Source organism: Symphalangus syndactylus, chromosome 18 (genome assembly GCF_028878055.3).
Source record: "Symphalangus syndactylus isolate Jambi chromosome 18, NHGRI_mSymSyn1-v2.1_pri, whole genome shotgun sequence".
Taxonomy (NCBI): domain Eukaryota; kingdom Metazoa; phylum Chordata; class Mammalia; order Primates; family Hylobatidae; genus Symphalangus; species Symphalangus syndactylus.
This window is the reverse complement of record NC_072440.2, coordinates 25,091,603-25,116,986: the sequence shown is the minus strand read 5'-3', so window position 1 is coordinate 25,116,986 and position 25,384 is coordinate 25,091,603. Positions and strand designations below refer to the sequence as shown.

The window sequence follows — 25,384 nt, the reverse complement described above, 5'->3', positions numbered from 1 at the left end:
GGTTGAACTAGTTTACAGTCCCACCAACAGTGTAAAAGTGTTCCTATTTCTCCACATCCTCTCCAGCACCTGTTGTTTCCTGACTTTTGAAAGATGGCCATTCTAACTGGTGTGAGATGGTATCTCACTGTGGTTTTGATTTGCATTTCTCTGATGGCCAGTGATGAGGAGCATTTTTTCATGTGTTTTTTGGCTGCATAAATGTCTTCTTTTGAGAAGTGTCTGTTCATGTCCTTTGCCCACTATTTGATGGGGTTGTTCATTTTTTTCTTGTAAATTTGTTTGAGCTCATTGTAGATTCTGGATATTAGCCATTTGTCAGACGAGTAGGTTGCAAAAATTTTCTCCCATTCTGTAGGTTGCCTGTTCACTCAGATGGTAGTTTCTTTTGCTGTGCAGAAGCTCTTTAGTTTAATTAGATCCCATTTGTCAATTTTGGCTTTTGTTGCCATTGCTTTTGGTGTTTTAGACATGAAGTCCTTGCCCACGCCTATGTCCTGAATGGTATTGCCTAGGTTTTCTTGTAGGATTTTAATGGTTTTAGGTCTAACATTTAAGTCTTTAATCCATCTTGAATTAATTTTTGTATAAGGTGTAAGGAAGGGATCCAGTTTTAGCTTTCTACATATGGCTAGCCAGTTTTCCCAGCACCATTTATTAAATAGGGAATCCTTTCCCCATTTCTTGTTTTTGTGAGGTTTGTCAAAGATCAGATAGTTGTAAATATGCGGCATCATTTCTGATGGCTCTGTTCTGTTCCATTGATCTATGTCTCTGTTGTGGTACCAGTACCATGCTGTTTTGGTTACTGTAGCCTTGTAGTATAGTTTGAAGTCAGGTAGTGTGATGCCTCCAGCTTTATTCTTTTGGCTTAGGATTGACTTGGCAATGCAGGCTCTCTTTTGGTTCCATATGAACTTGAAAGTAGTTTTTTCCAATTCTGTGAAGAAAGTCATTGGTAGCTTGATGGGGATGGCATTGAATCTATAAATTACCTTGGGCAGTATGGCCATTTTCATGATATTGATTCTTCCAACCCATGAGCATGGCATGTTCTTCCATTTGTTTGTATCCTCTTTTATTTCATTGACCAGTGGTTTGTAGTTCTCCTTGAAGAGGTCCTTCACATCCCTTGTAAGTTGGATTCCTAGGTATTTTATTCTCTTTGAAGCAATTGTGAATGGGAGTTCGCTCATGATTTGGCTCTCTGTTTGTCTGTGATTGGTGTACAAGAATGCTTGTGATTTTTGTACATTGATTTTGTATCCTGAGACTTTGCTGAAGTTGCTAATCGGCTTAAGGAGATTTTAGGCTGAGACAATGGGGTTTTCTAGATATACAATCATGTCATCTGCAAACAGGGACAATTTGACTTCCTCTTTTCCTAATTGAATACCCTTTATTTCCTTCTCCTGCCTGATTGCCCTGGCCAAAACTTCCAGCACTATGTTGAATAGGAGTGGTGAGAGAGGGCATCCCTGTCTTAAGCCAGTTTTCAAAGGGAATGCTTCCAGTTTTTGCCCATTCAGTATGATATTGGCTGTGGGTTTGTCATAGATAGCTCTTATTATTTTGAGATACGTCCCATCAATACCTAATTTATTGAGAGTTTTTAGCATGAAGGGTTGTTGAATTTTTTCAAAGGCCTTTTCTGCATCTATTGAGATAATCATGTGGTTTTTGTCTTTGGTTCTGTTTATATGCTGGATTACATTTATTGATTTGCATATGTTGAACCAGCCTTGCATCCCAGGGATGAAGCCCACTTGATCATGGTGTATAAGCTTTTTGATGTGCTGCTGGATTCGGTTTGCCAATATTTTATTGAGGATTTTTGCATCAATGTTCATCAAGGATATTGGTCTGAAATTCTCTTTTTTGGTTATGTCTCTGCCAGGCTTTGGTATCAGGACGATGCTGGCTTCATAAAATGTGTTAGGGAGGATTCCCTCTTTTTATATCAATTGGAATAGTTTCAGAAGGAATGGTACCAGTTCCTCCTTGTACCTCTTGTAGAATTCGGCTGTGAATCCATCAGGTCCTGGACTCTTTTTGGTTGGTAAGCTATTAATTATTGCTTCAATTTCAGAGCCTGTTATTGGTCTATTCAGAGATTCAACTTCTTCCTGGTTTAGTCTTGGGAGGGTGTATTTGTCGAGGAATTTATCCATTTCTTCTAGATTTTCTAGTTTATTTGCATAGAGTTGTTTTTAGTATTCTCTGATGGTAGATTGTATTTCTGTGGGATTGGTGGTGATATCCTCTTTTTCATTTTTTATTGCATCTATTTCATTCTTTTCTCTTTTCCTCTTTATTAGTCTTGCTAGCAGTCTATCAATTTTGTTGGTCTTTTCAAAAAACCAGCTCCTGGATCCATTGATTTTTTGAAGGGTTTTTTGTGTCTCTATTTCCTTCAGTTCTGCTCTCATTTTAGTTATTTCTAGCCTTCTGCTAGCTTTTGAATGTGTTTGCTCTTGCTTTTCTAGTTCTTTTAATTGTGATGTTAGGGTGTAAATTTTGGATCTTTCCTGCTTTCTCTTGTGGGCATTTAGTGCTATAAATTTCCCTCTACACACTGCTTTGAATGTGTCCCAGAGATCCTGGTATGTTGTGTCTTTGTTCTCGTTGGTTTCAAGGAACATCTTTATTTCTGCCTTCATTTCATTATGTACCCAATAGTCATTCAGGAGCAGGTTGTTCAGTTTCCATGTAGTTGAGCGGTTTTGAGTGAGTTTCTTAATCCTGAGTTCTAGTTTGATTGCACTGTGGTCTGAGAGACAGTTTGTTATAATTGCTGTTCTTTTACATTTGCTGAGGAGAGCTTTACTTCCAACTATGTGGTCAATTTTGGAATAGGTGTGGTGTGGTGCTGAAAAAAATGTATATTCTGTTGATTTGGGGTGGAGAGTTCTGTAGATGTCTATTAGGTCCACTTTATGCAGAGCTGAGTTCAATTCCTGGATATTCTTGTTAACTTTCTGTCTTGTTGATCTGTCTAATGTTGACAGTAGGGTGTTAATATCTCCCATTATTATTGTGTGGGAGTTTAAGTCCCTTTGTAGGTCACTCAGGACTTGCTTTATGAATCTGGGTGCTCCTGTGTTGGGTGCATATATATTTAGGATAGTTAGCTCTTCTTGTTGAATTGATCCCTTTACCATTATGTAATGGCCTTCTTTGTCTCTTTTGATCTTTGTTGGTTTAAAGTCTGTTTTATCAGAGACTAGGATTGCAACCCCTGCCTTTTTTTGTTTTCCATTTGCTTGATAGATCTTCCTCCATCCCTTTATTTTGAGTCTATGTGTGTCTCTGCACATGAGATGGGTTTCCTGAATACAGCACACTGATGGGTCCTGACTCCTTATCCAATTTGCCAGTCTGTGTCTTTTAATTGGAGCATTTAGCCCACTTACATTTAAAGTTAATATTGTTATGTGTGAATCTGATCCTGTCATTGCGATGTTAGTTGGTTATTTTGCTCATTAGTTGATGCAGTTTCTTCCTAGCCTCGATGTTCTTTACAATTTGGCATGTTTTTGCAGGGGCTGGTACCAGTTGTTCCTTTCCATGTTTAGTGCTTCCTTCAGGAGCTCTTTTAGGGCAGGCCTGGTGGTGACAAAATCACTCAGCATTTGCTTGTCTGTAAAGTATTTTATTTCTCCTTCACTTATGAAGCTTAGTTTGGCTGGATATGAAATTCCGGGTTGAAAATTCTTTTCTTTAAGAATGTTGAATATCGGCCCTCACTCTCTTCTGGCTTGTAGAGTTTCTGCTGAGAGATCAGCTGTTAGTCTGATGGGCTTCCCTTTGTGGGTAACCCGACCTTTCTCTCTGGCTGCCCTTAACATTTTTTCCTTCATTTCAACTTTGGTGAATCTGACAATTATGTCTCTTGGAGTTGCTCTTCTTGAGGAGTATCTTTGTGGCATTCTCTGTATTTCCTGAATCTGAATGTTGGCCTGCCTTGCTAGATTGGGGAAGTTTTCCTGGATAATATCTTGCAGAATGTTTTCCAACTTGGTTCCATTCTCCCCGTCATTTTCAGGTACACCAATCAGACATAGGTTTGGTCTTTTCACATAGTCCCAAATTTCTTGGAGGCTTTGTTCATTTCTTTTTATTCTGTTTTCTCTAAAGTTCCCTTCTCACTTCATTTCATTCATTTCATCTTCCATCACTGATCCCCTTTCTTCCAGTTGATCGCATCGGCTACTGAGGCTTCTGCAATCTTCGTGTAGTTCTCAATCCTTGGCTTTTAGCTCCATCAGCTACTTTAAGCCCTTCTCTCCATTGGTTATTCTAGTTATCCATTCATCTAATATTTTTTCAAAGTTTTAACTTCTTTGCTATTGTTTTGAATTTCCTCTTGTAGCTCAGAGTAGTTTGATCGTCTGAAGCCTTCTTCTCTCAACTCGTCAAAGTCATTCTCCATCCAGCTTTGTTCCATTGCTGGTGCGGAACTGCGTTCCTTTGGAGGAGGAGAGGTGCTCTGCTTTTTAGAGTTTCCAGTTTTTCTGCTCTGTTTTTTCCCCTATCTTTGTGGTTTTATCTACTTTTGGTCTTTGATGATGATGATGTACAGATGAGTTTTTGGCATGGATGTCCTTTCTGTTTGTTAGTTTTCCTTCTACCAGACAGGACCCTCAGCTGCAGGTCTGTTGGAGTTTACTATAGGTGCACTCCAGACTCTCTTTGGCTGGGTGTCAGCAGCAGTGGCTGCAGAACAGCGGATTTTCGTGAGACCACAAATTCAGCTGTCTGATAGTTCCCCTGGAAGTTTTGTCTCAGAGGAGTACCCGGCCAAGTGAGGTGTCAGTCTGTCCCTACTGGGGGGTGCCTCCCAGTTAGGCTGCTCGGGGGTCAGGGACCCACTTGAGGAGGCAGTCTGTCCATTCTCAGATCTCCAGCTGTGTGCTGGGAGAACCACTACTCTCTTCAAAGCTGTCAGTCAGACAGGGACATTTAAGTCTACAGAGGTTCCTGCTGAATTTTTGTTTGTCTGTGCCCTGCCCCCAGAGGTGGAGCCTACAGAGGCAGGCAGGCCTCCTTGAGCTGTGGTGGGTTCCACCCAGTTCGAGCTTCCTTGCTGCTTTGTTTACCTAAGCAAGCCTGGGCAATGGCGGGTGCCCTTCCCCCAGCCTGGTTGCTGCCTTGCAGTTTGATCTCAGACTGCTGTGCTAGCAATCAGTGAGACTCCGTGGGCATAGGACCCTCCGAGCCAGGTGTGGGACACAATCTCCTGGTGTGCCGTTTTCCAGGCCCGTTGGAAGAGCACAGTATTAAGGTGGGACTGACCCGATTTTCCAGGTGCCGTCTGTTACCCCTTTCTTTGACTAGGAAAGGGAACTCCTTGACCCCTTGTGCTTCCCAAGTGAGGCAATGCCTCGCCCTGCTTCGGCTCATGCACAGTGCGCTTCACCGACTGTCCTGCACCCACTGTTTGGCACTCCCTAGTGAGATGAAACCGGTACCTCAAACAGAAATGCAGAAATCACCCGTCTTCTGTGTCGCTCAGGCTAGGAGCTGTAGACCGGATCTGTTCCTATTGGGCCATCTTGGCTGCACCCCCTTTTTTTTTTTTGACAGAGTCTTGCTTTGTGTCCCAGGCTGGAGTGGAATGGCATGATCTCAGCTCACTGCAACCTCCGCCTCCCAGGTTCCAGCGATTTTCCCGCCTCAGCCTCTGGAGTAGCTGGGATTATAGGTGCCCACCACCATGCCCGGCTAATTTTTTTTTTATTTTTAGTAGAGACAGGGTGTCACCACGTTGGTCAGGCTAGTCTCGAACTCCTGACCTCAAGTGATCTGTCCACCTCAGCCTCCCAAAGTGCTGGGATTACAGGCGTGAGCCACCACACCTGGCTGTTCCACAGATATTCACTGAGCATTCATAGTATGCCAGGTAATAAATTAGGACCTGGGGTGACAAGTGCACAGACGTGGTCCCCACCTTCAGATGATCTACTTTTAGGCCTCTAGATCCTTTACCTAAATTGTGCTGACAGTATAAATTTGTACAGATGGTAAATTACATGTCAGTCACTTCTGTCAAGATCACAATTTCCAACATGAGTGGCATTTGCATTAAGGTGGATTTACTGTTCATCTGTATTTTCAGGACACTCAGGAAGCAAGCAAGGTTTTGGAATTAGAGCAGGGTTTCATGTATCTTTATATTCTCTTGGTAAGAATGAAATTGATTAAATCTTTTTAAGGGAATGATATAGCAATATCTATTAACATCGTCATGTACATGCTTTGTGGCAGAAATATTCACAAAAAATAACTTTTAATTTTTTTTTTTTTGACATGGAGTCTTGCACTGTTGCCCAGGTTGGAGTGCAATGGCACGACCTTGGCTCACTGCAATCTCTGCCTCCTGGGTCCAAGTGATTCCTGTGCTTCAGCCTCCTAAGTACCTGGGATTACAGATGTGCACCACAACACCCAGCTAAGTTTTGTTTGTTTTTGTTTTTTATATTTTTACTAGAGATGGGTTTCACCATGTTTGCTGGGCTGGTGTCGAACCCCTGACCTCAAGTGATAAGCCCGCCTCAGCATCCCAAAGTGCTGGGGATTACAGGAGGGAGCCACTGTGCCCAGGGTAATTTTTTTTAGAGACAGGGTCTTGTTCTGTCTCCCAAGCTGGAGTGCGGTGATGGGATCATAGCTCACTGTAGCCTCAAACTCCTGGGTTTGAGCAATGCTCTCACCTCAGCTTCCTGAGTAGCTGAGGCTACAGTTGTGTGCCACCGTGCCTAATTATTAAAATTTTTTGAGGGATGGGGTCTCGCTATGTTGGTCTTAAACTCCTGGCCTCAAGCAGTCCTCCCCTCCCTTAGCCTCCTGAGTAGCTGCGATTATAAACGCACAAAAAATAATTGTAACAAAATGTTTCATTACCTACTGTTTTGAGTATTTAAAAACGTAGGAACAACCCAAATATCCAAATATGTACAGAATTAAACATCGTTCAAGATATAGTATTTAGTGGTGGGCTGTGGAGGAGGGAAGTTATGATACTATTTGTATAATATAGCCTCACTTTTGTAATAAACAAGTAAATTAAAGTGTTGGTAGATACAGGTATGTTTGTAGATGCCTAGGGAAATAGATTTGCAAGAATAGACACTGAAGTATTCATAGTGAGATGAGATTTCAGGGCCCTTTTCATCTCAGTGGGATCTACTTCTGTATTATCGGGGTTGTGAAAAACAAGCCTGCAAGTTCCATGAAGGCGGGGGCTTTGTTTTGTTCACCGTAACCCCAGCACCTAGAAAAAGTACAGGCATGAAAAGTGCTGAATAAATGAATATTACTTTTTTTTTTTTTGAGACAGAGTGTCACTCTGTTGCCCAGGCTGGAGTGCAGTGGCACGATCTTGGCTCACCGCAACCTCCGCCTCCTGGGTTCAAGCGATTCTTCTGCCTCAGCCTTCCGAGTAGCTGAGGCTACAGGCGCGTGCCACCACGCCCAGCTAATTTTTGTATTTTTAGTAGAGACACGGTTTCACCATATTGGCCAGGCTGGTCTCAAACTCCTGACCTCGTGATCCACCCACCTAGGCCTCCCAAAGTGCTGGGATTACAGGCGTGAGCCACTGCACCTGGCCATGAATATTACTTTTTAAGTATAAACCACAGAAATACTTAAGACAGAGAGTGAAGGGCCCTTCTGTGATCCCAAGAGCTCGGTCTGTAGTTTTCTGACGTGCTTTTTACATGGAGGCAAGTTTGTGTCCCACGGGTCCCCAAGGCAGCCTCCAGCCTCACCTCCACCTCTCTCCTTTCCAGAACGGGTGACCTGGGGTTTGCTTTCTTCTCCATATCCTGCAGCTTGATCAATTTTTCTATCAGGAACATTTTATCTTTGCCCTCCTACCAAGAAGGAAAACAAAACCAGAAAGAAACAAAAATATGAATGAATGATGGTATGGAATTGAGAAAGCAATTGATGGGAAGAATGTCGATTTTCAGGCAGGTAGGGGTCCTAGAAGTTGGATGGAGGTTGCTGCCCTCTTTTGGTGAAAGAAAAGAAACATTTCACAGTAAAACCAAATTATCCCCCAGAGCCTTCCTGCACTGTAATATTCTCCTCTAGAGCAATTCCCCTAACAGGCTTGCGAAAGTAGCCTCCAGAAGTCTGCTGCTGGAAGCAACTTACATGCCACGTCTCAATAGCCAGGAAAAATGGTTTCCAGTATCCCCCATAGGCATGTGCCCCAGAGCGAGGCTCTGTGTCAAAACAAAAAAGAAGATACATGTAGGATATGGAAAATATGAAACAGATGACCTGCATTCTTTAACAATAAAAAGAAAAGAGGAAGTAGGGAGGGGAAGTGGTAAATGGTTATAGAGTAAAAGAAAGTTAGGCATATCGGCTGGGCGCGGTGGCTCACGCCTGTAATCCCAGCACTTTGGGAGGCAGGTGGATCACCTGAGGTCAGCAGTTCGAGACCAGCCTGGCCAACATGGTGAAACCCTGTCTCCACTAAAAATTCAAAAATTAGCTGGGCGTGGTGCCAGGCACCTGTAATCCCAGCTACTTGGGAGGTTGGGGCAGAAGAATCGCGTGAGCCCTGGAGGCAGAAGTTGCAGTGAGCCGAGATTGTACCACTGCACTCCAGCCTGGGCAACAAGAGCAAAACTCTGTCTCGACATAATAATAATAATATAATTAAAATAAATATGAGGAATAAAAATAAGGGATTTGCTGGGAAGAGAAAGTGTAGATGAAATAAGAATATAAAAACATTGATGGTTGTTAGGGCTGAGAGCAGGGATATGAGAGTTCATTGTAGTATTCTCTTTATTTTGGAGGATGTTTGAAAGTGTCCCTTATACAGCGTTTAAAAAGGGTGAGGGCAGACATCAGAGGGATCCAAGGGGACTTACATTAATGATCTGCTCATGGAGCAGCCTTATCATAATCTTCCTTCCCTCTGTGATCTGCCAGTAAAGATAGGTGATGATTCTGGAAGAGGAGAAAAGAAAGCATGACACTGTTGCCAATGTTTTGCAGGCTCTGAATTTCCACTGGATGCAAAGGAACCGGAATCTGTGCTTGCAGATGGATTTGGGCCCAAACGTGTTTCTGAAAAGTCATGTCAGGGAAAGTTATAGGTTAAATACATTGGAACAATGGTTCCTGGAAGGGGGAAATAAGCCCATGCCACAGCCCCTCTTCAGATCAATTAATTGAGCATCTCTGGGCATGTCATCTCCTTAAGGGGAGAAAAGCAGGTATTGCTTTCTTAAATAGAACAAGTTAAAAAAAAGTCCCTATGATGACCGGGCGCGGTGGCTCATGCCTGGAATCCCAGCACTTTGGGAGGCCAGGTGAGTGGATCACTTGAGGTCAGGGGATCGAGACCATCCTGGCGAACACAGTGAAACCCCGTCTCTACTAAAAATACAAAAAATTAGCCAGGCGTGGTGGCAGGTGCCTGTAGTCCCAGCTACTTGGGAGGCTGAGGCAGGAGAATGGTGTGAACCCGGGAGGCGGAGCTTACAGTGTGCTGAGATGGTGCCACTGCACTCCAGCCAGGGCAACAGAGGGAGACTCCATCTCAAAAAAAAAAAAAAAAAACCCCTAAGACAAGAGGATAGTATATAACTTTTCCCCCCCTTCCCCCAGAGACGGGGTCTTGCTCTGTTGCCCAGGCTGGAGTGCAGTGGCACGATCAGAGAACACTGCAGCCTCAAACTCCTAAGCTCAAGCAATCCTCCCATCTCAGCTTCCCAAGAAGCTCGGACTACAGGCACAAGCCACTGCATCAGGCTAAATAACTTTTAAAAAAACTATCAATGCAAGGTTGGGCAATGTGGCTAACACCTGTAATCCCAACACTTTGACAGGCTGAGGCAGGAGGATAATTTGAGGCCGGGAGTTTGAGACCAGCCTGGGCAACACAGGGAGACCCCATCTCTCCAAAAAATTTAAAAATTGGCCAAGTGTAGTGGTGCACACCTGCAATCCCAGCTACTTGGGGGCTGAGGTGGGAGGATTGCTTGAGCCTGAAAGGTTGAGGTTGCAGTGAGCCATGACCATGCTGCTGCAGTCTAGCCTGAGTGATTGACCCTGTCTCAACCAAAATAGAAAGGAGAGAAAGAGAGAAGGAAGGAGAAGGGGAAGGGAGAAACAGTGAGAGAAAGAGAAAAAGAGAGGAAGAAAGCAAGACAGAGAGAAAGAGGAAAGAAAGAAGAGAGAGAGAAAGAGAAAAAGAAGGAAAGAAAAGAAAGAAAAAAGAAGAAAGAAAACAAAAAGGAAGAAAAGAAAGAAAACAAAAAGGAAAGGAACAGAAAGGGAAGGGGAGAGAGAGAGGGAGGGAGGAGAAGTGAAGAGAAGAGAAAAGAGGGAGGGAAGGGAGGGAGGGAGGGGAGGGGAGGGAAGGGAAGGGAAAACTACCTGTGCAAGGGTAGAGTCACCCAGAACACCGAGCTATGCTATATCCATTTGCTATCCAACCAAACATCCCTACTGCTGTTTCCCCCGAGAGCTCCTGGCTTTCCCTGCTAGATTCCCCAGGTACCACACTCACAGCACAATGAGGGTGAGGATGAAAAAGAAGTGCACACTTCCAATGAGGTTCCGATAGATCCAAACAACCCACAGGTAGCCAGGCCGTGTACTCAGGGTATCGATCCAGCTGTAGATGGAGTGAATGAAGAAAGGCAGACCTCGAAAAGGGCCACAGTCAGCTGAAGGCTTCAATCTGGTAAAACAAAGATGGAAAAACATCTCTAGCACAAGACTCAGGGATGGTTATTCTAGAATCAGGGTGTCCTTTCTGGGCTCTGGGCCTGAAAACATCAAGTCTTGCCTGATCCAATCACACCCACTTCTCAAAGAAACCCTCTTGCTCACAGCCTTGCTGGGGTGACCTACACTCCAAGGACCGGCTCTCAGATCAGAGGGATCACCTGCCCCAACAGCCGCCAATCCAGAGGCCAGGCAGTGACTTCTGCAGTAACTTGGCTCAATGATATGAATGGGGGCAGTCAGACTTTTTTTCTTAAGAACTTGAATTAAGGCCAGGCACTATGGCTCATGCCTCTAATCCCAACAGTTTGGGAGGCCAAGGTGGGAGGATCATTTGAGCCCAGAAGTTCAACACCAGCCTGGGCAACATAGTGAGACTCTGTCTCCACAAAAAAAAAATTAGCTGGGCATGGCAGCACATGCCTGTGGTCCCGGCTACATAGGAGGCTGAGATGGGAGGATCGCTTGAGCCCAGGAGGTTGAGGCTATAGTGAGCTATGATCATGCCACTGTACTGCAGCCTGGGCAACAGAGCAAGACTCTGTCTAAAAAAAAAAAAAAAAAAGAACTTGAATTAAAGACAAGTATGGTGGCTCGCCTGCAATTCCAGCACTTTGAGAGGCCAAGGCAGGAGGATCACTTGAGGCCAAGAGTTCGAGACCAGCCTAGGCAACAAAGCGAGACCCCCATTTCTTTTTTTTTTTTTTTTTTTTTGAGACGGAGTCTCGCTCTGTTGCCCAGGCTGGAGTGCAGTGGCGCGATCTCGGCTCACTGCAAGCTCCGGCTCCCGGGTTCACGCCATTCTCCTGCCTCAGCCTCCCGAGTAGCTGGGACTACAGGCGCCCGCCAACACACCCGGCTAATTTTTTGTATTTTTAGTAGAGACGGGGTTTCACCGTGTTAGCCAGGATGGTCTCGATCTCCTGACCTCGTGATCCACCCGCCTCGGCCTCCCAAAGTGCTGGGATTACAGGCTTGAGCCACCGCGCCCGGCCTGACCCCCATTTCTTAAAAAAAAAAAAATTAGCCAGGCATGGTGATGTGTGCCTATAGTCCAATCTACTCGGGAGGCTGAGGTGGGAGAATCACTTGAGACCATGAGTTTGAGCTGTGATTGTGCCCCTGCACTCCTGCCTGGGTGACAGAGCAAGGCCCTGTCTCAAAGAAAGAAATTGAACTAAGAAGCATAAAGAGGGAAGCCTGCTAGCTATGGAGGAATGAGCAGAAACTATAGGGCAACGAGGAACTGGTGAGGAAGAGAGAGAAGAGAGTGGATATGCCAAGAAGAGCAAGGACGTTATGGAGCAAGGAACTGAGGGCCCCAGTTTCACGTGTGTCCTAAAAATCATCTCCCTTGTTCATTAATTCATTTAATTATTCATTCAACCATGGTTTATTCTGTTAAGCATTGTTCTAGTCAAGCTCTGGGGACTTCATATTAAGCAAGTTCTTGCCCTATTGGGATTACATTCTGGTGGGAAAAACGGACAATCGTTGAGTAACAAAGACTCACACAAAGGCATTCGTGATTATGAATGAGAGAATGAAGGAAAGAAACTCAGGCCTGAGAGAGAGAAGCAGTGGGGAACTGAGAGCAGACGAGGAGGGCTGTGAAGATCAGATCTTGGAGAGGGCCTTGGAGCTGAGAATCAGAGGGTGGAGAGGAGGCAGCCAAGCAAAGGGAGTAGGAAAAGGACTTCACTCAGAGGACTCTGCCCATGTTGGGAGGGGCTTGCTGGCTTCCAGGAATAGGGTGAGGGCGGTGGGGCAGGGAACAGTGGAACCAAAGGGAGGTGGGGCTGGAGAGGTGAGAGGAGCTGTATCAGTCCTGCCTTTCTGTTAATTTAGATGAAGTTCTGTTCCGGATGTGGAGGAACGGGGTGGGGGGACATCTCCCCATTCTGGGTAGCTTCAGTTCTTGGCAGAGGGAGTAGGAAAAGGACTTCACTCAGAGGACTCTGCCCATGTTGGGAGGGGCTTGCTGGCTTCCAGGAATGGGGTGAGGGGTGGTGGGGCAGGGAACAGTGGAACCAAAGGGAGGTGGGGCTGGAGAGGTGGGAGGAGCTTGATCAGTCCTGCATTTCTGTTAATTTAGATGAAGTTCTGTTCTGGATGTGGAGGAACGGGGTGGGGGGACATCTCCCCATTCTGGGAAGCTTCAGTTCTTGGCAGAAGTGAGAAAGCTACTCCTGACTATGGGCATCGGATGGGTGGTGATCAAACTAGGATGTATTCCCTCCCCGGCTTTTAGTGTCTGTTGGTTAGCCAGGGAACTTAGGTTAGGCACTGTATTAAGGTTGTCTTTTTATTCTGATGTTTTGACATCTGGGGTCTTACTGACTCCAGCTCCCAGGGCTAGCTGCCCTTCCCTGGGCTAGCTTACAAAGCACACCTTTCAAATGCAAACCAACCAATCCAGATGCCACACCTGCAACCGCCCCCTTTATCAGGCTCTCACACTCTGGGCCACCACTCCCCTGCCCTAATCACCCCAGGGTCAGGTGCCAGACAACTCAGGGTGGATCCACATCCCACAGCCTATTGACAAACCAGCCAACCCTAAACCTGCTTCCCCTGCCTTGCCCATTCCTTACCATAGAAAACCACAATAAAGGCTCTAGCCCATGTTTCCCCTCACTCCCTCTGTCTCCTGAACAACCCTGATGCTTCCCTGTGTGGTCCCTTGTGGCACAGAGTGCCCCCTCTTCTCAGGAACTGTGAGTAATAAACTATCTTTTTAGTGATGGTCATTCCTGACCTTTTGGGCTTCACCATACCTAGGTTATTTTTTTATTTATTTATGGAGACAGAGTCTCACTCTGTCACCCAGGCTGGAGCGCAATGGTGCAATCTTGGCTCACTGCAACTTCCACCTCCCGGGTTTAAGTGATTCTCCTGCCTCAGCCTCCCGAGCAGCTGGGATTACAGATGCATCACCACACTCGGCTAATTTTTGTATTTTTAGTAGAGACAGGGTTTCACCAGGTTGGCCAGGATGGTCCTGAACTCCTGGCCTCAAGTGATCCACCCACCTCGGCCTCCCATAGTGCTGGGATTATAGGCGTGAGTCACTGTGTCCCGCCTCACCACACCTGAATTATAATAAAACCTACATTTTAAAACACACACCCATCCACCCAGTCTCTAAAACCTCCCCCAAGGCCACCTTCTCCTACCTCCAGATGGTGATGGCCAGGGTGCACAAGACCCCGGTGAAGGACGGGAAAAAGAGCAAGAAGATGAAGAAAGTCATCATCTGTGAAGCCCGCCAGGCTTTGCTCGGAGGCTGGAAATTCATCATCAGGCTGATCTGAAGAGAGAGAGGCAGCCACCTCCCATCTGCAGCCAGAGCAGCAGCAGAGGGACCCCAGCCAGGCCCAGCTTCCTGAGACCTTTGCAGAGCCCCCTTCCCCAGCTTTAAGCACCACCAGGTCACAAACGACTGAACAAGGCTGATTGATGGCAAGGTCGGTCTGACTCACATTTTTGGAGTAGAACATGATGAAAAGCATAATCATTTGGATAAAGGGCAGCAGGGGGCAGAAGAAGATTCCAATCCTGTGAGGGAGACAGGGTGAGTGTCAGAGGCTGGGGGAGACACGAGGAGTCGGGGTGAATCAGGGATGGTTGGAGGGAAGAGAAAGAAGATATTGTGGCCTGGATTGTGTGTCCGCAAAATCCATATATTGAGGCCTTAACCCCAGTATCTCAGAACGTGACTGTATTTGGAGACAGGGCCTTTGAGAGGTGATTAAGGTAGAATGAGATCACTGTAGGAGGCCCTAATCCAGTACAACTGGTGTCCCTAAAAGAAGAGATTAGGAGGCCAGGAACAGTGGCTCACGCCTGTAATCCCAGAACTTTGGGAGGCCAAGGGGGGTGAATCACCTGAGGTCAGGAGTTCAAGAACAGCCTGGCCAACATGGTGAAACCCCATCTCTACAAAAAATACAAAAATTAGCCAGGCGTGATGGCGTATGCTTGTAATCTCAGCTACTTGAGAGGCTGAGGCAGGAGAATCGCTTGAACCTGGGAGGCGGAGGTTGCAGTGAGCCGAGATTGTGCCATTGCACTCCAGCCTGGGCGACAGAGCAAGACTCCATCTCAACAACAAAAAAAGAAGAGATTAGGACATAGACACACACAGAAACGAAGACCATGTAAAGACATGGGGAAAAGATGGCTGTCTATAAGCCAAGGAGAGAGGCTTGAGACAGATCCCTCCCTTATGACCCTCAGAAGAAACCAACCCCACCTGCACCTTGATCTTGGCCTTCTGGCCTCCAGAACTGTGAGATACGAAATTGCTGTTTTTAAGGCACTCAGTATTTGGGACTTTGTTATGGCACCCCCAGCAAACTAATATAGAGAGGACCTGCTTCCATCCCAGCAAATTAGGCAGATTCCCACCATACCCAGTATCCTCAGCTGCCTTCTTCCCAGCTCTGGAAAAGAGACTTTATAGAGAAATCACCTACCCACCTACTAAACCAACAGATGGCATTCAGCATGCCCTAAGCTAGCGTGTCCCACATGCCTGGCCCCCCTCCTTCTTCCTCCCCTATGGTATTCAAGGTCTGAGGTCCTGTAGGGACAAGGCATTGAATAGCACTGAGTTCCAAATGAGAAAGGCATTCCCTTTCCAACTCTCCTGCAGTGCTCGTGAGGAACAAAAGGAGAAAATCAGTGTGGTCCTAGAATGCTGTAACTTAACATGTGCCAATCTCCCATTTTTTAACAAGAAAGGAGTAGGCTTCGGGCTGAGAGCCTTGGCCAACAGTAACATCTCGCTGGAATTTAATGACTTTTTGGAATGGGATTGCTTCTATTTTTCCAGTTATTCGTGATTTCTATCAAAGGGTACTGGTTTTCCATTTATGATTGTAAATAAAGACTCCCTTAAAAATGTATGTGAGAGGCCAGGCGTGGTGGCTCACGCCTGTAATCCCATCACTTTTGGAGGCTGAAGCGGGCAGATCACCTGAGGTCAGGAGTTCGAAACCAGCCTGGCCAACATGGCAAAACCCCCGTCTCTACTAAAAATACAAAAATTAGCTGGGTGTGGTGGCAGGTGCCTGACGTTTTGACATCTAGGGTCTTATTGGCCCCAGGAAGACTGCCAACGTTGGGAAAAGCAGTCTGGCCATTTACAAAGGCCTTTCTTCTGCATTATTTCAACTAGGATGCCGTTGGGCAACTTACTTAAACTCTCTCTAAACCTTAGTTTTCTAATCTTTAAATGGTGGACATCCTAGTACCTACTCACAGGGTTTTTTGAGAGGAATAAGTGGGCATGGTGGCTCACTCCTGTTATCCCAGCACTTTGGGAAGCTGATGAAAAGCAGTTATCATCTACCACGGCATTAAAAAAAATGTATTTGAGTAAAAAAAAAAAAAAAAAGGCAAATAATAAAAAAAATTAAGTAGATAATGGTACAGGTGAAACGTCACTATACCAAAAAATAGGCAGGCTGGTGTACAATAGACTAAAACTTGGGAAACATGTTCCTCACTTCATCTCTACCACTGTCCCTAACATATTTCCTTTTCTGTCATTATATTATCTTCTTGTAAAACTCATCATCAAAGGCAATATTCTCCTAAAACCCGCAAAGGTTAGAACTGTAATAACCATGGAGAAAAAAAAGATATGTGTTTTTGATTGCGCTTATTCATGATTTATCAACAAAAATCTCAAAGGCCCAGAAGTCATAACGGTAATTTCTTTTTGAGACAGTGTTGTTCTGTCTCCCAGGCTGGAGTGCAGTGGCATGATCTTGGCTCACTACAACCTCTGCCTCCCTGGTTCAAGTGATTCTCCTGCCTCAGCTTCCCAAGTAGCTGAGATTACAGGCATCTGCTACCACAGCCGGCTAATTTGTATTTTTTAGTAGAGTCGGGATTTCACCATGTTGACCAGGCTGGTCTCGAACTCCTGACCTCAAGTGATCTGCCCGCCTCAGCCTCCCAAAGTCCTGGGGTTATAGGCGTGAGCCACCATGCCTATTTAATCCCCTCGAAAACCCTGTGAGTAGGTATCTCTACCATTTAAAGATTAGAAAACTAAGGTTTGGAGAGAGTTTAAGTAACTTGCCCAGTGGCATCCTAGTTGAAATAATCTGAAAGAAAGGACTTTGTAAACTGCCAAATTGCCAGCGGGTGATCTAGCAGCATGCAAACACATCACCTAAACTACCAAAGAAAGGTCCTCATTGTCTCTAAAAAATAAACTCATTAACTTTGAGTTATTTGCAGACATCCAAATCACCCAGGGCAACTTTAAAGAGTCAGAAAATAAAACACTCTCCCGTTGTATGACATATTGGTGTTTGCAAAGCAGTTTTCGTCTACCATGGCATTTAATCCTCAACATGATTCAAAGACAGCTATTTTTTTTTTTTTCTTTGAGACAAAGTTTCACTCTTGTCGCCCAGGCTGGAATACAATGGCGTGATCTCTGTTCACTGCAGCCTCCATCTCCCGGGTTCAAGTGATTCTCCTGCCTCAGCCTCCCGAGTAGCTGGGATTACCGCTGCCCCCAACCACGCCCAGCTAATTTTTTGTGTGTATTTTTAGTAGAGACGGGGTTTTGCCATGTTGGCCAGGTTGGCCTCGAACTCCTGGCCTCAGGTGATCCGGCCTCCCAAAGTGCTGGGATTACAGGCGTGAGCCACCACGCCCGGCCTTTTCTTTTTTTTTGAGACAGAGTTTCACTCTTGTTGCCCAAGCTGGAGTACCATGGCACGATCTTGGCTCATTGCAACCTCTGCCTCCCAGGTTCACTGCAACTCTCGTGCCTCAGCCTCCCGAGTAGCTGGGATTACAGGCATGCACCACCACGCCCAGCTAATTTTGTATTTTTAGTAGAGATGGGGTTTCACCACGTTGGTCAGGCTGGTCTCGAACTCCTGACCTTAGGTGATCCGCCCACCTCAGCCTCCCAAAGTGCTGGGATTACAGGCATGAGCCACCGCACCTGGCCTTAAAGGTAGCTATTCTTATATGCATTTATAGATGAGTCTGAGGCTCAGACAAGCACAGTGATCTCCATGAGTGACAGAGCCAGCCTCAGAATTCAGTTTATCCAGTTCCAAATCCAATACTTTCAAATTAACAACACTCCATCAGACGGAACCTGGGAATGTGATTCACCACACAGAATTCCGGCATTAACTGCATCATGTTAAAATAAATAAGGAAAAGTAAGGCAGGAAGATTGCTTGAGCTCAGGAGGTTGAGGCTGCAGTGAGTCATGATCATGCCACTGCACTCCAGTCTGAGCAACAGAGTGAGACCCTGTCTCAAAAATAAATAAATAGGCTGAGCATGGTGACTCACACCTATAATCCCAGCACTTTGGGAGGCTGAGGTGGGTGGGTCACTTGAGGCCAGGAGCTCAAAACCAGTCTGGCCAACATAGTGAAACCCTGTCTCTACTAATACAAAAATTAGCCAGGTGTGGTGGCGCATGCCTGTAGTCCCGGCTACTTGGGAGGCTGAGGCATGAGAACTGCTTGAACTCGGGAGGTGGAGGTTGCACCTCACCGCACTTCAGCCTCAGCAACAGGGCAAGACTCTGTCTCAAAAAAATAATAATAAAATAATAAAATAATAAATAAGGAAACACAGCCACTGGCTCATGGTTTGCAGTGTCTAGGTGAGTTTGTAAAAATATTTGCTGCAACCAGTTGGCTATTCTCAATGCACGCAGTGTTTCTAAAACAGACATCACAAATCCAAAAACTGTAGAGAACCCACCAAATGGTGTATCAAATATAAGAAACACACAGCCCTCTCTGTGTGTTTCTTTATTCTCCCATTGCTGTGGAGACAAGGATGCAAAGTAAAGTTTGCATCCAAACAACCTAAGGGCAATGCAAAATGGCAAATCAATGCTAACAGACAACAGTTAACGGTAGAGATTGTGACAAACTGGAGATGCTCAGTTTGCCACAGATCTTTGTGGAGAGAAGCCAGATGTTTCTGGAGAGAAGCCAGAAGTTTAAGTGTTATGTGAAATCTCCTGAAGTTTAAATATGGGTGGTTGTGTTAGACCATCAGGCTGCTATAACTATAATGCCATAAACTGGGTGGCTTATAAACAGCAGAGGCTGGGCCTGGTGGCTCATGCTTATAATCCCAACACTTTGGGAGGCCAAGGTGGGCGGATCACCTGAGGTCAGGAGTTCAAGACCAGCCTGCCCAACATGGTGAAACCCCATCTCTACTAAAAATATAAAAATTGGCTGGGCATGGTGGCACATGCCTGTAGTCTCAGCTACTTGGGAGACTGAGGCAGGAAAATCACTTGAACCTGGGAGGCGGAGGTTGCAGTGAGCCAAAATCACACCACTGCACTCTAGCCTGGGTGAAAGAGTGAGACTCCATCTAAAAAACAAAAATAAATAAGTAAAACAGCAGAAATTTATTTCTTATGGTTCTGGAGGTTGGGAAGTCCAAGATCAAGGTGCCGGTAGATTTGGTGTCTGGTGAGGCCCTGCTTAGTGATTCCCAGATGTTGCCTTCTGTCCATGTCCCCACATGGTGGAAGGGGCAAGCGGTTTCTCAGGCCTTGTTTATAAGGGCACTAATCCTATTCCTAAGGGCCATGTCAAAGATCCAATCACCTCCCAAAGACCCCACCTCCATCACATTGGAAGTAAGGTTTCAACATATGAATTTGAAGGGAGACTCAAACATTGAGACCATAGCAGTGGTCAATTCATATTTTTAGGGACAAACGAAACACACCTGCAAAGCTGGACATGACCTGTGGGCCTCCAGGTTGCGATCTCTGCTCTATGCTGATTCTTGTCTGAAGTCCTTAAGCTCTCATAAAGGAAAATGATAGTCTAAATGCTAAATTCATGGTTCTCAGACTGGCTGGATGGGGTATCACCCCTGCAGCTTTAAAAACAACAGATTCTGGGACTTTGCCACCAAAACACCAACTCCACAGTCACGCGGGAACCACTGGGCATTTTGCTGAGTCACAAAACTTACCACACCAGAGTTTGGGCATAGATCAGTTCTAGAACGTTCCTGGCAATGTCAAACTCCTGAAGGCCAAGACTTGTGATCAGGTGCATCCCAATGATTCTGTGAAAACATACTGAGTTTAGTACCCAAACCATAACTCTCACTTTCAGATGATCCCCCACAGACTAGGACAATCAACAAAAGAGACCCTCCCCAGCTTGAAATAAAGTCATAAGTTCCCTTGAAAATTTTTCAAAAGTTCTAAATCTATAAGCATGTTTTTGAAGAAGTAATTGAAGGGATTGAGGGAAAACTAATTTAACACGATGCAGTCTAGTGGGGGTACTGCTAAAGTGATTTAAAAAATTCTAGAGAACATTTGTTACCCTGAACATTTAAATTATCCCACTATTATGTTATACCCCTCTTTGCTAATTAAACCTTTTTTTTTTCATGAACTGGATGAACTCAGCACCTCTCAACTCAAATAAACATTTTTAAATTTTTGGTTGCTGCTACCAAATTATGTTTCCCTGTGTTCTAAATCCACAACAAGGAAACCAAGTTTCCATTTACTCTGGGGAAACTTGATTTCATATTAATTTATTCATAAAGAGGAGTTGCCAATTTAAAAAAAAGATCTGCCAAAAAAAAACCTTTTCCCTTTTTTTTTTTTTTTTTTTTTTGAGATGGAGTCTTGCTGTGTCACCCAGGGTGGAGTGCAATGGCGCGATCTCAGCTCACTGCAACCTCCACCTCCCGGGTTCAAGCGATTCTCCTGCCTCAGCCTCCCAAGTAGTTGGGATTATAGGCACGCACCATCACGCTTGGCTAATTTTTGTATTTTTAGTACAGATGGGGTTTCACCACATTGGCCAGGCTGCTCTTGAACTCTTGACCTCAGGTGATTCACCCGCCTTGGCCTCCCAAAGTGTTGGGATTACAGGTATGAGTCACTGCACCCGGCCAAACCTTTTCACCTTTATGTCCAGGCCCTCGACAGAGGCTAGAATAAAAGCACATTTTGGCAAAAATGAATGAGGAAATTTGGCATCGAATCTATCTACTGAGAAAATAATCAACATCATACCATCTGAGAAAATAATCAACATCATACCATCTTATCTGGAGATGTAAGACCATCTTATTACTAGAGCAGCTTGCAGAAATACATAAATATCTATAAGGAATGAGAGGCTCATCATAGTATTAAAAAAAAGAATTACTAAATTTAAAAAACCAGACATGGGACAATGACAGTGCCTCGATTCTGTATATATTGTATCTAATATAAAATTAATACATTAATTCGATTAAAACAATGAGGTAAATCTACATGTACTGACATGGAAAGATGTCAAGGCAGTGACAGATTAATAAAAGCAAATTCTATAATATGTTGCAGTCTGACTCCATTTTTGCTTTTGAAAATTATATAGCATTGTATAGTAAAGACACATACAGAGCGATATGTGCATAGAAAAATCTGGAGGAATATATATTAGAATATTGAAATTATCTACAGTGGATTTCTTTTTTTCTTTTCTTTTTTTTTGCCTTTTTCTTCTTCTTTTTTATATATATATAGAGAGAGAGAGACAGAGTCTTCCTGTTTTGCCCAGGCTAGTCTCAAACTCCTGGCCTCAAGTGATCCTCCTGCCTCGGTCTCCCAAAGTGTTGGGATTACAGGCATGAGCCACTGCCCTTGGCTGGACAAGATTTCAAATGGCTCAGTTTCTGTCTTTTATTTCTAGACTTTGTTTTCAAAAGGTTGTAAAAGGTCAACTGAACCAAGTGAACTATGACAACAGAACTGTCAGGTTAAGGTGAAATTTTAGCTAATTTAGAAGTGAACAGTATCCCCAAGGACAACAGGCAGACTTGGAACGATGCATGCTTTGAGTATGTCAGGGACCTGTACGTCCCACTAAGCCAGGAATCAGGTTCTGATTACAGCATCAGGCACTAATTACTTAAGAATGACAAATATTTACCTCCTCAGAAACTCCCCCAGGAAGGAATTGACTAAAGAGAACACAAAATCCATCAGAAGGAGCCGGTAGATGTCCTGGCCAATGAGGGTTTCCCAACACTGGAAGGCAAACAAGAGTCAGGATGTGGGAGGGGCTGTGGCTCAGCTCAATTCTCCTCTGTTCCTGGCTGTATGTACCCATTAGGACATAGCTAATGGTTGGGTTTGACCAAGTCCTTGTGTACTCAAAAAAGTAGACCCACTCTGAAAAAATGCAGCTGAGTTTGTTTTCAAGGGTGTTGTTCTCTTTTGGGTTTCCTTCTTCCCCCCATTAAAGTTTGCCTTCCACACATACCCAAACTTTCCCTGTTCAAGATCTCTCCCCATAAAACTTTTCATCTCTGCCCTATCCCCTCTGGATCCCATTTCTCAGCCAGGGATAATCAGTTTCTTCAAGAGAGCAGGAAGTGCCAATGGCTAAGAATGCCTTCACTGTTTTTGCTTATTGACCTTACAAAAAATCAATTAATGTCTGCTTGATTAAGAAAGTGGCCTAGAGGTTTAGTAGGCTAGTGTAAACTGGAAGCTCAAATTAGTCAGTTTATGAAACTAGTGGCTAGGAACGTCTGCAAGAAGTCAGTGCTATCAGCTGATAGACTGGGAGCTTCTAGATTTGGCTGAAGGAGGAGAGGAAACTTTTGGGTGCACAGCCCAAGGATGGATGGATGATGGATGTGTAAATGGATGGATGATGGATGAATGGATAGATGGATACATAGATGAATGGATGGATGAATAGATGGCTGGAAGAATACATGACTTGATAGATGGATGCATGCATGAATGAATACATGGATGAATAAATGGATGGTTAGATAAATGGATGGATTAATACATGAATGGATAAATATATGTATGTATTAATGGATTGATAGATCCATACATGGATGGATAAATGGATAAGTGGATGGATGTATGAATGGATGGATAGATGGATACATGGATCGACAGATGAATACATGGATGGATGAATAGATGTATGGGTGGATAAATGAATGATGGAGGGATGGATGGATGCATGAATGGAAGAATAATATGGTATCTGCTCTAACCATACTAACTTGGAGGGCTGATTTTGAATCTCTTCGACAATTAGGGAGAGAAGTTGAGGGTGCCATGTTCATGTGAGATGGTTTGAGTCTAGACACAGCAGAGCTATTTTAGGGCCCAGGAATAATGGGTGACAGAAAAATAGAGAGAGGCTCCTGATTCCCTGACTCTACTTCCAATCCTAGGGCATCCTGGGTATCTGAGGGCTCATGACGACCATCAGCTAAGGATTACTGTGTGATGTGAAGGCACATTCTCATGGGGGATGCAGTAGCAGGGGCAGAGGCATCCCCATGAGAAGGCCAGGGAGGCTGGCTTGTTCCTAAATCCACATGGGACACCGCCCTCAGGCACCCATTCTATGAGGTTAGTGAAGACTAGAAACTGTAGTTAAGTGAAGGAAGGCCAGGAACAGTCAGCATTAGGACGTAATTGTTACTGTCAGCATTTATGAGTTTACAGATTGATAAAGCCCAGGGTATCTAGGTTACAGGAAAAATAGAACAGCAAGGATCAAAAATGATTTTGTCTAACTTCAAGGCTGTTAGGACAGACTAGCACTAAAATTACTAGCATCCATTGCATATGCTGGGCACTGAACTTATACTACACATGATATTGTTTAATCCCAGTTTTACAGATGAGAAAACTGAGGCTCAAAGAGATTAAGTGACTCAGCAGATGACACAGCACAGCTGGCCTTCGAATCAGGTCCTCCTGACTCTAGAACCTGAGCTTTTTTGTTGAGACCCATTTTGCCTTATGTTGCTTTCCAGATTGGTTTTCATTCTCTTCCCACAAGGGATTAATACCAAATACAGACTGTGATGGCTCTTGAGAAACCCATGTCCTCCCTGTTGGTCAAATGCTAAGAAACCAGACTTAAGGCAGAGAAGCATAGAATCTCACCTCTTCACCAGACAGGGCCACGGTGTTGAGCCAATAGTAACAAAGAATGCCAATGATTGATATTTTCAAAAAGATGTTTCTAAACAGAAGAGACAACATTTATGATTACCTTCAATGGCAGTCTTTCATGCTGTCTGCCAACAGTTCCTTTGGGGCACATGGTAAGATAGAAATTGCTGGCCCCTGTGGTTGGAGTGGGGGGCACATGGCTAGTTCCGGTGAATGAATTGTGAGCAGAAGCAATGTGTGTCACTTCTAAGCTGGAGCACTTAATGCCCCTGTGAGACCCTCCAGAACTCCCCATCTTCCCTTTGGAACGGCGATCAACAATATTCAAGATGGCTGCTGCTCTCTCAGCCTGGATCCCTCAGTGACTAACATAAGAAGGGCCCTCCTGCTAATCCACACTGTGTATGTAACATGAGCAAGAAATAAACCTTTGTGTTCCAAGCCACTGAGATCTGGGGCGTTGTTTGTTACTGCAGTATAACCTAATTTATTCTGACTGATACATTCTCTTTTGTTGCATCTCCAAATGATCTGATTTCACTTTCCATTATAATGATAGTAAACGTACACAGTGTTTATTGGGTGCTGACCCAGCATACACTACCAACCTCTTTATTGAATCATCCCCCTCAGTCTTTACAATTCCATCATCTAGTAGATGGTATTTTATGCCCATCATACTCATTATGCAAGGTTATTGGGTGCAGTGAGACCTAATATTTCCCCTTCTATACGTACTTTAAGAAGTGGCACCATGGATCAGTGGCTGGGATGTGGGGAATAATGAGGGCATAGGAATATGGTCAGAGTTTTCTTTCTTTCTTTCTCTCTCTCTCGCTCTCTGTCTTTCTTTCGACAGGGTCTCACTCTGTTACCCAAACTGGAGTGCAGTGGTGTGGTCATGGCTCACTGCAGCCTTGACCTCCCGGGCTCAAGCACTTTTCCCACCTCAGCCACCTGAGTAGCTGGGACTACAGGCGCAATCCACCATGCCTGACTAATTTTTAAATATTTGTAGAGATGGAGTCTCACCATGTTTCCAAGGCTGGTCTTGAACTCCTGGGCTCAAGAAATCCTCCCACCTTGGCCACCCAAAGTACTAGGATTATAGGCATGAGCCACTGCACCTGGCTGGAATTTTCATAATATGAACTGGATATAATCGACTGACTGGCCAATTTGCTCATTCATTCACCAGTCATTCTTGGACACCTATGATATCCCAGACATTGTGAACAAGGCAAAGATTTCCCCATAAACTGTGGGAGAGGAAGATAATAAATAAATACAAATATGTCAGGAAGTGGTAAGAAAATTATACTGCAGAGATCATGCCACCGCACTCCAGCCTGGGCGACAGAGTGAGACTCCATCTCAAAAAAAAAAAAAAAAAAAAATTATACTGCAGAGGAGAAAAGGTGGTAGGAAGCTGTTATTTTTAATGGGGTGTGCAAGGAAGAGTGCAACACGAGGGTGATGTTTGAAGAACGCAAAATGCAGTCAGGAAGCAAGCCATGTGGTCATGTGTGGGAAGAACATTCCAGGCCCATGCAAAGGTCCAGAGGTGGGAATATGGTTTGGCATATTTGTGAACGCTTAGGAGGTCTGTGACGGGGACAGGCAGTGAGCAGGAAGGACAGTGGG

General features: G+C 44.7%; 1 protein-coding gene across 3 annotated transcripts in view; it reads right to left on the bottom strand.

Annotated features, from left to right (window-relative positions):
* TMC5 (transmembrane channel like 5) overlaps positions 1–25,384 on the bottom strand; it is a 95,636-nt gene that overhangs the window by 2,769 nt on the left and 67,483 nt on the right. For all 3 annotated transcript variants that reach the window (XM_055253264.2, XM_055253261.2, XM_055253265.2), the window contains 8 exons: positions 23,732–23,810; positions 21,735–21,832; positions 19,765–19,860; positions 14,244–14,319; positions 13,938–14,071; positions 10,541–10,714; positions 8,895–8,973; positions 7,773–7,877 (listed from right to left, as the gene is read on the bottom strand). In XM_055253264.2, coding sequence (XP_055109239.1) covers positions 7,773–7,877; positions 8,895–8,973; positions 10,541–10,714; positions 13,938–14,071; positions 14,244–14,319; positions 19,765–19,860; positions 21,735–21,832; positions 23,732–23,810 — 841 coding nt within the window. The remainder of the gene's footprint in view (positions 1–7,772; positions 7,878–8,894; positions 8,974–10,540; positions 10,715–13,937; positions 14,072–14,243; positions 14,320–19,764; positions 19,861–21,734; positions 21,833–23,731; positions 23,811–25,384) is intronic.